Source organism: Setaria italica, chromosome II, assembly GCF_000263155.2.
Source record: "Setaria italica strain Yugu1 chromosome II, Setaria_italica_v2.0, whole genome shotgun sequence".
Classification (NCBI taxonomy): domain Eukaryota; kingdom Viridiplantae; phylum Streptophyta; class Magnoliopsida; order Poales; family Poaceae; genus Setaria; species Setaria italica.
In genome coordinates this window covers 7,254,119-7,265,351 of record NC_028451.1, presented here as the reverse complement: position 1 = coordinate 7,265,351, position 11,233 = coordinate 7,254,119, and the positions used below count along the sequence as shown (strand labels likewise).

General features: G+C 43.5%; 2 protein-coding genes across 2 annotated transcripts; one reads left to right on the top strand and one right to left on the bottom strand.

The window, feature by feature from the left end:
- Positions 1 to 3,651: 3,651 nt before the first annotated feature.
- Positions 3,652 to 7,188, bottom strand: LOC101761831 (MDIS1-interacting receptor like kinase 2). The gene is made up of 2 exons (XM_004959023.4): positions 4,279 to 7,188; positions 3,652 to 4,194 (listed from the first exon to the last, which is right to left on the bottom strand). Exons 1-2 carry the CDS (start codon positions 7,160 to 7,162, stop codon positions 3,848 to 3,850), a joined length of 3,231 nt encoding a protein of 1,076 aa, XP_004959080.3. The 5' UTR covers positions 7,163 to 7,188; the 3' UTR covers positions 3,652 to 3,847.
- A 3,353-nt stretch (positions 7,189 to 10,541) lies between these two features.
- LOC101765879 (alpha-amylase inhibitor 4) lies at positions 10,542 to 11,186 on the top strand. The gene has a single exon (XM_004955756.2). It carries the CDS (start codon positions 10,630 to 10,632, stop codon positions 11,074 to 11,076), a length of 447 nt encoding a protein of 148 aa, XP_004955813.1. The 5' UTR covers positions 10,542 to 10,629; the 3' UTR covers positions 11,077 to 11,186.
- Positions 11,187 to 11,233: the final 47 nt, after the last annotated feature.

Here is an 11,233-nt window from a genome sequence, read left to right as displayed (position 1 = left end):
GATCGGATAGCAGGCCGAAGTAGCCGAAAAAAGCTAGCTAGTCGTGTGTAGACGCGTAAGGGGCTTCAGGCGACAAACGATACTCGATGTGCGGCCTTGTATTGTTGTTTCGGGCTTGTTTATCATAGTTGTGGGCCAGATGTTGGGACGCGGCCTAGTCGATGTGCGGCCCCGTTTTGTTGTTTTGGGCTGTGTATAGTTGTGGGCTCGATGTCGGGACAGTTGGCGATGTGCGTGCGGCTCAGTTTTATCTTTTTTCCCCCCTTTTCTAAATTGAGGAGAGTGAAGATGTGAGCCCAATCGAAGTCGTCAAGAAATAACGGAAGAAGTGCTGCTGGGTCGTTTGCTTGTGTTGTCTCTAGCATTAATAGTCTGGAGCCGCTTGACCCATCAGGAGGTTTGAGAAGCATGTAAGTTGCATTTTTTCAAATCTAATTCAGTTGTCTCCCCTTTATTTTTTGAAAAGCCATTATTTTACATTGTCTCCTTTTGCAAATAAGAAGAATGGTCTTCAGAGTTGTTGGCCCAAAAGAAGCCGAAGACGACATGGGCTGATGGACTGGCAGGCCCATCAGGTGCACTGAACAACAAACACTGAGAGAAAAGAAATGAAAGGCTCCAATTCTTTTCATGGGGGCCCATTCCGCCCCACCGCTCGTCGACGCCCCCCACCCATCTCCTCTGCGGGCGTGCCGTCGCCGGCTCCGGCAGCGCACGCTGCTCGCCATCTTACCGGACTCGCTGCACTGTCCGGATTTTTACCTCCTCCGGCTCCGAAACAGTTCTCGACGCGGGCCCTAGGAAGCAGCGCCGCAGCCGGCGTTGAGCCCAGCATTCATTGCGTCTCCGTTCGACTCGGCTGCGGCGGCGACGCCGACTCTCGCACCGCCTGCTAGGCCCCCGAAGGCAGATGGGCCTCCTCCCGGTGACTGTACCTTTTCCTAACCCTAACTACTGTTCAGTTCCTTTGTTTCTCTAACAGCGCTTCTTATTCTAGATGGATTTAGCCTTATAGTTCTAGTCTGCATGCAGTAGCAATTGCCAATTGCTTGTAGGGGTGCGGAAAATTGTATAATCAGCAACAGTTAATCTGAACCTCGAAATTACACAATTGAGAGAATGCATAAACTTCCCATGTGAAGGGGGTCCCGCTTCATTATTCAGATCTTAGCAATTTCCTAAAATTTAGCTCGAAGGCACAAGCTGCACTGGACACGCTTAAATAGGTTTCAGATTTATTCCTCAGCTCAAAAATCCAAGAACCGACAGAAAAAAAGAACTTTTCAGTGTGTTTCATTTAGTGCTTCAGTACTGAATAAATTCAAACAAGCAGTGTGTGGCCGACATGATGCAGCAAAGCAAAATCATGATAATTGTAATTATTATTGATCATGTTGCACCTTGCACCGGTTGCACTGGCACCATTCCTGTTTCGTGTCCATCAGTCCATGTTTTTTTGCGCATATTTACCATCGGTTTGTTTTTGCTCTGGTTTTGAAGAAAGTATGATTTGAAATGTTGTCCTTCAAGGATGGCCTAATGGGAGTAGGAAGCTCACCCTAGGTTGCCCTGCAGGGCCGCTCATACGTTGAGAGCCTTGAATTGCCCTCGTGCTGAAGTATCAACTACTAGGATTCTCTGGAAAGGAGTCGCCTCCAATAATTACTTGCCTATTCCCTTGTTCCCACTATAGCGTGGAAACACTTCTACACATCTTTCATTCAAAATTTACTATGAGTGTTTGTGATGCAAAGCTAATATGTAGTTCAAACTTCAAAGAGAATGATGGTAGTGTCGGCGACTATTGACTGACTAAAGGATAATTCAAAGTCTAGGCGCTGTTTATATATATCAGCAATAAAATTGATTGACACCACTATCACTAGAATCCAAAATGTCCCCCACAACGTATGAAGCACTCCGGTCCCTTTCTATGATTTTACCGATTGAGGTACATATTTTGTTCACACTTCCTCTCCATTCCGTTTAGAGAAATCATGCAACTAAATCTTTAATCTTTGGCTGTTCCCTTTTGTATTTTACATATTAACAATTTATTTAAAAAGCATGCTATCTTGAAATGTAGTTTCACAATACTGTTTCTTGGTGATGCTTTACAAATTAATGTAGTGTAATAAAGTAGCGGCCAAAATTGTGGGTTATAAACTATGTTAGCATCGAAAAAGATGCAATCTTCTTGTGACCGGAGAGTGTATTGATGCACTACGTGCACCTAACGTGAAGGTATGAACTCTAGATATATTCGGTACATAGATGTGACATATCAACAATAGAAGGCATGGATGGACTCAAAGATTTCAATAATGCCAGGTCAAGCACAACACAAGCATGAAAGATGCATGGATGGAACATTGATGCTGGCACGACCTTGCAAGTTGGTGCAGCGGCTCAATGTACAGAAGACTTTGATCATCTCAGAGAATTCATATATATTTATTGATAATTTTGTTATTTTCAACGAGCTAAAAAGTTAATTCTGACTACATGTTATTAGCCATAACTAAATATTATTAAGTATTTAATGATGAAATAGAATGGGACAACCTTAACTTTGCGCACATTTGAATGAATTTCACCAAATTAAAAGTGAATTTGAGCACTAAATAGGGAATTGCACAAAATTTGATGTAGTTAACTTAGCACACTGTCCAATTGCATGAATGGGACCCTAATTGTAGAGAGAAGCATCTAATTGCATGAATTTTGCCTCAGATTTGAAAGAGTTATATTGAATTTGAGATAAATTTGAATAAGACTCACCGCCATGAGCTAGGAATCGAAGAGATAGGCACTTGAGTGGATGGTCAGAACGCCAACGATTGGAGCTAGCAAAGATTGCTAGTAATTTGGATTGGCGGTCGAAACCATTACCTAGGGTTTTGGCACAACCTCAGCAGATTCAGCCGTAAGGATGGTGCGCTTTTGGTGGCACGTATGGTGACTTATGGAGGTGGTAGCGCATTGTGGTGGGATGGCCGGAGGGGTGATGACAAGGCAACATGTGCGTGTGGCGGAGGCGGAAGGTGCAACGAGAGAGATGGCGAGGTTGCGGTGTCAAACCGCGATGAACCGGACTGCCACAATTCAAAGCCGAAGAATCAATGGATTAAGATTTCTCAAACACCATACTTTATGGTGCTTGGTGAAAACAGTTGTGTAAAACTCCGGTGCTAGGGGTGATCGCTTTCCCATAGCATCCTGTGATAGGTTCCAAATAAGGAAATTTGAGTTCCTATAATTCAGGGTGGAGGATTTTCACCGGCAGTTCCTTAGTGAACCACCAATAGAAATAATTCCACATCCAGTGGCAGTTTTTTTTTAAGAAACTAGCATTGGAAACTCATTCTTACTTCTGACGGTGGCTTAAGAAAAGCGTTCTTTTTCAGGGCTTGTATCATACGGCCAAAGAAAGAACCGTCAGAGTTAGTGTGATAGCTGATGTGTTTTGGTCCACCATTTCCAATATTCTCTTTGTATTGACCCTTTTTGTAGTAGTGAATACGCAGAGCAAATACTGCACATCCTTGCACTACAGATAATTCTTAGACTATAATGTTGAATGCTCCTTTAGGCGTATTAAGGATTGAACTCCCATATGACAGTGCCCTCCCTTTTGTCCATGTTTAGAGATCATTTTACATGTAAAAAATATCATTTATCTTAGAGAGAAGATCAATCTTGCCACACAAAACTATTACAGAAGGAAAATAATAACATACTCTGTAAAAGGATCCTTGCTTTGGTACAACATGTTGGCCACACCATCGCGCTGGCCTTATTACTCAATACTAGTAGTATTGAGTAATATACTCTAGTGACCACTTCGTCATGGGTCAGCTGTTTCTTCTAGTGTATCGAAAGGTATCGCAAAAGAACTAGAAGGGTGATCGTGAATGAGTTTCTGATAGACACTCTTCATTGTTGGCCTTGACTGAGGAGAAGTTTGCAGGCAAGAAAGTGCCACTTCAATCAGCAGAGCTATTTCTTCGTTCTCCACCATTGCTGGTGTTGATGGGCGCTGGTCCAGAAAATCCATTGCATGTTTATGCTGCTGTCCCACAGAAGCAAGTGATTGCAGTTCCCTTGGATATCTCCCCATCACAATCTCCAGCATGACCACACCGAAGCTGTAGACATCGCATTTTGTCGTCACCACCGATGTGTATGAAAGCTCTACAGAAAAGAAAGCAGTAGGGTGAGATCCGGAATCAGGTAAGAAAACAAAGTGAATACATAGGAAAAGAATCTGACACACACCTGGGGCTATATAACCATATGTCCCTGCTAGCTCACTCCAGTTCGATGAATCAGGTTTCAGAATCCTTGCTGTGCCAAAATCTGAAACATAAGCCTTAAATGCTGCATCTAGCAAGATGTTGTTGCTGGTTATGTCACGATGGATTATTGGCGGGTTGCATTCGTGGTGTAAGTAGCATATAGCTTGAGCCACATCTCTTGCAATGGCAGCCCGCTTTTTCCAATCTAGCTCCTTTGCTAGCTCTTCATTTTCCAATGTCTCATGAAGGTTCCCTCTATCAATATAATCATATACTAGAAATTTGTACCTTGGATGAGAGCAAAATCCATATAACTTCACGATACACCGATGTCGGATCTTTGTCAGCACTTCAATTTCACAGAGGAATCTCTTTTCGTCTCCCATCTCTTCTTCAATGGGATGGAGCTTTTTCACTGCAACCAGTTGCCCCCCTTGAAGGTGAGCTTTGTAGACAGTTCCATAAGCCCCTGATCCAACAATGTACCCATCACTGAAATTTTCTGTTGCTTGAATGATATCCTCAAATGCTAGTTTACCGTCGAAATTCCACACTGAAAGAACATCTCTTCTATCTATGGCTATGTCGTTTTGTGGTTGTTTCCTCTTTTGAGTAATCATAATGACACAAAAAATTGTGAGAATAATAACTATGCACATGGGAACAGAAATAGATAATACTATGATTTGAATTCTTCCTTTGTGATATTCCAATATCGCAGTTGAGGAGCATGTTGGCAGGCCTTTGAGATTACCACATAAACCTGTATTGTGGAGGAACCATGCTATTGGAGCATCATGGAATAGTCGTCCAGCTGGAAGAGGCCCTTCCAGGTTGTTGTATGACACATCAAGTGTTGTCAAGCTAACCATGCTGGCAAAGGAGGATGGAATGTTCCCATTAAATTGATTGTGGGAGAGATTCAGGAGTTCCAACATCGCCAAGTTCCCAAGCTGTGCGGGTAGCCTGCCTATAAGTTTGTTGTCACTGATATCCAACACAATCTGCAGGTTCCCTAGATTACCAATGGTTATTGGCAACTCGCCACTCAAGTTATTGTGGCTAAGCATCAATGATTGTAGCTTAGTGCAACTCCCCAGCTCGTTGGGGATGGATCCACTCAACCTGTTCCTAGATATATCAAGGTACTGTAAGTTTTTCATCTGACCAAATTCAGATGGAATATGTCCTGACAATTGGTTTCGGGCTAATATGAGCTGGTATAGGTTGGGTAAAGTGCTTAATCCTGGTGGTATATTGCCAGTTAGGTTGTTGGAGTGGAGTACAAGCCTTTCCAATTTCACTAGGTTCGATAACTCAGATGGCAAGCTTCCAGTTATCATATTTTCTGCCATTGCCAGTGAGGTTAAATTAGTGCTGAAGCCCCAGGCTTTCGACAAATGCCCATGAAGATTGTTTGCCTCTAAGTTTGCATCAATGAGATATGGGTATGGTCCGAAATCAGATATATCTCCAGTTATCTGGTTGTAAGCTATGAAGAGCATCTTGAGACTCCGACATGTTTTCAGGCTTCGAGGAATAGGGCCTCTGAACATGTTATTAGCGACATTGAAATCCTGAAGATTCATCCCTTTGCATACATCAGAGGGCAGTTCCCCTGAGAGAGAGTTGTTCATTAGATTTAGCTCAACTAGACCAGTAAGGTTAGCAAACTCTGGAGGCAGAGGACCTGACAGCACGTTATCAAACAGTGAAAGCTTTCTCAAGCTCGTGAGGTTCCCAAAAGTAGCAGGAATTGAACCGGAAATCTGGGTGTCATCTATCGAGAGAATGTAGAGATTCAACATGTCCCCTACCTCACGTGGGATGGAGCCCACAAACTGATTTTCGGATAGTTCAAGGAGATTTAGCCTAGTAAGGTTCCCTAGGCTAGAAGGGATGGTGCCACTTTGTTGGTTTGTTGAGAGTACCAATTTGCTTAGATTGCGCAGCATTCCTATCTCTTGTGGAACTAAACCTGAGAGCTCATTCTCATTGAGATAAAGTGTGTTCAGCTTAGTGAGATTTGCCAAAGTTATTGGAATTCCGCCACTCAAGCGGTTGTTAGAGAGCTGAAGATCCCCTAATCCCCTAAGATTGCCTAGAGAAGGTGGTATTGGGCCTGAGAGATGGTTGCTGTGGAGGTAGAGGAGGTTCAGTTTGGTCAGGTTGCCAAGGCTTTCAGGTATTCGGCCAGTTACCATGGTGCTACTTATCTCAAAATACTCTAGGCTGGTGAGCTTCCCGAGCTCTTCTGGGATCGACCCAGTGATCATGTTTTGGTGGATGGAAAAATCAACCAGCATAGACAGATTTCCAAAGGACGCTGGAATACTACCGGTGAGGTTGTTGAAAGAGAGCCCGAGGTACTGGTTGAGGCGTCCCAAGTTGCCGATATCAGACGGTATTGACCCATGGAGCAAGTTGCCAGTGAGATCGAGGTAGGAGAGTGCAGATAGCGACGTGATGGCCGGCGGGATTTCTCCATGGAGGCTGTTGTACCTGAGGTCAAGGTAAGCGAGGAATGGGAGCGCGGAGAAGTTGAGCTCACTTAAGCGGCCTTCGATGCCGGCGTGTGGCAGGGAGATGACGGTCACCACCAGCGGTCTGCGGTGGCCATGGCGCACGGCACCGCACTCGACGCCGGTCCAGTTGCACGGGCTGGTTTGGTGCCACCATGAGTCTAGCGCTGGGGGGCTTCCCATGGTGGTCTTCCACTGAAGGAGGGCTGCTTGCTGGGATCGCAGAGACACGCCGCCATGGTGCGCAGCTGCATCAACCTGCAGATAGGGGAGGCATGGCTGGAGCAGGATCATGAGGACTAGTGCTAGTGGGAGCTGTACCTTGTTGCGCAGGGCCCCCATGGTTTTGCTTTCTTTCTGAGGTAGGGAGAGAGGTCACACCGTCTAATTGGTTTGAGTGAATGGCCTGAACAGCTGCAAGGGGTGTGGGTATATTTATAGCCGGGGAGAATATGACGTCGAAACCAACCACTCGATGAAATCTGAAAGAACACTTCAAAAACTATGTATAAGATTTTTTTTTCTTTTGCCAAATACAGCCAGAAGAACTAGGCCCTTATATACGTGCATGCCATATCTACCCTTATGAACACAAGCATAAATCACAGAGCACCTTCGAGGGATCTTGAGATTGATGAGCGGAAGTCACCGTAGATGCATCGTTGTTGACGGGTGCGTCATTTACCACTGAGATAATAACATAATTAATTCTTATATAATAAATATAAGAACATACGAGCACATGTACTGAGCACATGTACTGAGTTTAAGACTACTTGAACTCGGGTGGAGGTTCCAACGTGAAGAACCTAATCAACTGAGATATGTCAGTTTGCAAAAAAAGAAAACAAGTGGAAGCTTCAAAGGTCTCCCAACTAAATACCATAGCATAGTATGTACTACAACCATGTAAAAGTTAAATTAAATTACAATCCATTATTTCAGGTAGCAAAGATATCAATTTGACAAGCAGTGAAATGAGTAGCTAAAGTATAAACAGTCACGCATGCCCAACTTTTGTCCTTAAGTGTCAATCAGTGGTGCAGTCACACGAGTGATTACGCATTAAATTGTCATTTGCAGTGTCAATCGGTGCACTACTTGACCAAAACTTGCATCAAGAGAAGAAACCATCGCTGACGAAAAACTACAGCTGAGAAAAAAAGGTAAATTAGAAGCAACTTATCCTGCAATGAAACTGATTTGTAAATGTTAGTTTCTAGAATTGAGATATTTTCCATAAATTGTGCATGTGCCCATTTTTAGTTTCTTTCATACAATTGTCCAGTGTATTGCAAATCACACAACCCTTTGATGTGGGATTTGCATACCTACGTTGCATGGAATTCAGTGGTTTCGTAGAATTTAACTATTATACGGTGTTACAAGAGTAAGGTGTCAAATAATAAGGGACTGGAGTCATCCAACCAAAATTTTTTGGATTGACTCATAACGGGCCAATTCATCAAGAATGAGGAGGCTTCTCAAACCAAACACCGTATAAAATTCTAACTGCATGAGTTTTCCAAATGCCGCAGGGAAGTGTATGCGTAATCAATACTTCAAGCTACCAAGCAAATCAAAGAAAGGGATCACTGGAGTCTGGATTGCCTCGTACGTTGCGAGGACATTTTGGAGCTTAGTCAAAATGGTGACAGTCAGTGTTTAATTGTTCATAGAATATGTCAAAATGGTCTCAGGAACTAGATGACCCCGGAAATTTTTTATCGAGTTACCAACGTATTTTTAGGAAATGTTGGTTCGAATTCCTAGTTGCTAATTGTTTTCATTCTCGAGGAACATAATGTTCAAATATATATATTAAACTAGAAAGCTGTTGGCCGTCTCACAAGAAATTGTGAAAAGGAACAACAACTACTCTCAGTCATTTGAAAAGATCATGGAGTAAGGATCCTTACGGTACCATTGATCTATTTGACCCTTCAATTATGAGGTTACTTTTGTTATTAACTAGTCATTTGTAGAATTTGGCCCTTCAAATATGATTCTTTTTGCAAAATAACACGGTATGGATGGGGATGCTCATGTACTTTTTTATCTACTCATGTCCTATTAAAATTAGGATGGGGGCATTAGTCAATTTATATTGCTAGATAACTCCATGCTACTGTGATTTTGCTATGCTTTATACTTGTAGTGCATAGGTCAACATTGTATGTTTCCCTCCAGGGAGAGTACTTGCATCATTGATGCATGACGTGCACGTCACGGGATATAATAGTACGGTACTGTAGGAAGATTCAGGAACAGGAGAGACTGATGGACTCGAAGACTTCAATAAGCTCACCCCAGCACGCAAGATAGATGGAAATGGAAGAGACCTTCTTTGCAAGTTCACGCGTTGGAAGTCATGCCTACAGCTCGATTCGCGCTGCGGAGAGGAAGACATCTCCAGCGGCTCAATCTTGGAGAAGATTTTTTTTCTCTTTCGTGTTGTGCTGTCTGCAACATGGCTCATATGGTTGGTCTCCTTAATGGACTTATTATTGTCGGCAATGTTCTTATGGGCCAAATTCTTTTAAAACTGTGCTCCAATTTCTTAAGGTATTCCTTTTTTTTTTCTGGAGTGTCTACTTTCGTTCTCTTCATTTTTGCTTCTTTCGGTATTTTTATCCCCCTCTCTTGCGCGTTTTGCTGCACATTCCAATAGCTTTTGATACTGTATTTGAATGGCCTCGTGATCACATAATCAATGGTTCCTGTAGAATATGGAACATGTTTAGTGGTGTGCATTGAATTGTTCAGGAACTGTAGCCTAATTGTTTTGATAGTAAAATTCTATGGTTCATCAAAAAATTTTACAGTGCTCGATGTCACACTTGTAAATTGTACCTTTTCACATATTACATAAAATGGTAATGAAGTATGCTTTTTTAAATTTTCCATCTGATATGAGTTCAACTAGTTTTGATTATTGAAGAAATTATTTTGACATGTTAGTTCTGACAGTGAAAGTTCATTGTTCCGTTGATATATTTCTAATGCATGTATGTAAAATTAAATAAAATTTTGCATCAATAAAGAGGAGTATTAGAGAAAAACATAGTGCTACTGTGCTAGTAAAGTGGATTGTTACTAGAAAAATACCGTGCTTACCATAATGTTCAAATCTATGAGCAGCCTGCAAGTACGTATACAAAAGACAAGTTTTGGCAATTGTTTCTGATTTCTCATTAATATTTACTCTTTTGTTGGAGTAGTATTTTCGATTTCTCCAATCTTAATCTTTCATCTTCCATCCTAAGTATAGGTAGCAAGGTCACACAAGGGCTTCCATGCATGATGAAAGAACCAGAAATTTATGATTTTCATGATACTTAATAATGACAGATGGAACCACCTAATACAGATCAATTTTCCAAAAAAAGAATTCACATCGATCAGCCTAGAAATAACACCATTTGCAAGATATCCCCTGATTTTCTTCCAACAAAGTTCACTTTTTATAGTCAGAGATCAATCAAGGGAGAAAAAAGAAAAAGGAGAAGTGTACCCTTGGCCATGGATTGCAGGTAAACGACGTATACATGATGGACAAATGACAATGAAAAGTCGAACTCCAGCCGCTGCAAAGTTTTCCATGGTGCCAATTAATTGCAAAAATGCACCCAAATTCTGTTGCAGCTCACGACGAAACTCCAGCTCATCATCACAGAGGTTTAATTTTCATCCAAATCCAAGTTTCATAAGATTCCAGGAAACAAAAAGGCGTACAAGTACACCCTTGGGTTGGGTATAATACACACAGTGGATCAGGAAATCGATCCAATAAGCAACTAGCAGCAAGAATGGCGTCCGGCCATCGTCTTCTCCTCCCGGCCGCCGTCCTGCTCTCCCTCCTCGCCGCCTGCGCTGCCACCACCGACCCGACGGCGTGCGCCCCCGGGATGGCCATCCCGGTCCCGCCCGTGCCGAGCTGCCGCATCTACGCGGTGAGCCGGACCTGCGGGCTCGGCGGGCCCTACGGCCCCCGTGACCCGTCGCCGGTGCTGAAGGAGCGGTGCTGCCGGGAACTCGCCGCCGTCCCGTCGCGGTGCCGGTGCGCCGCGCTGGGCTTCATGATGGACGGCAACCCCGGCCGCCTCCAGGGCTTCCGGGGATGCTCCAGGGAGGCGCAGAGGAGCTTCGCGCGCAGGCTGACGAGGCAGGCGGAGTGCGACCTGCCCACCGTCGACGGCGGCATGTGCTACGAACTCGCCGGGGAGCACTGGGGCGGCGCGGTGTCGGCGTACTGAAGCGTGGCGTCATGGAGTGGAATAATTGTGAACAATAAAATTTAAGGAGAATTGTGTCAGCTGGTTTGATGTAGCTTATTCATGAATTTGGATCAAGTGATGATGAGATGTTCGGGTTTTCTTAAAACTCATTTCGGATCCATGGACGCACCTCCAT

What these genes read in the sequence shown, in the direction of transcription:
- LOC101765879 (XM_004955756.2), top strand. Translation starts at nt 10,630, where the DNA reads ATGGCGTCCGGCCATCGTCTTCTCCTCCCGGCCGCCGTCCTGCTCTCC.
- LOC101761831 (XM_004959023.4), bottom strand. Translation starts at nt 7,162, where the DNA reads ATGGGGGCCCTGCGCAACAAGGTACAGCTCCCACTAGCACTAGTCCTC. An exon ending in ATATGGTTATATAGCCCCAG is followed by an intron (nt 4,195 to 4,278) that starts GTGTGTGTCAGA and finishes TCTTTTCTGTAG; the next exon opens with AGCTTTCATACACATCGGTG.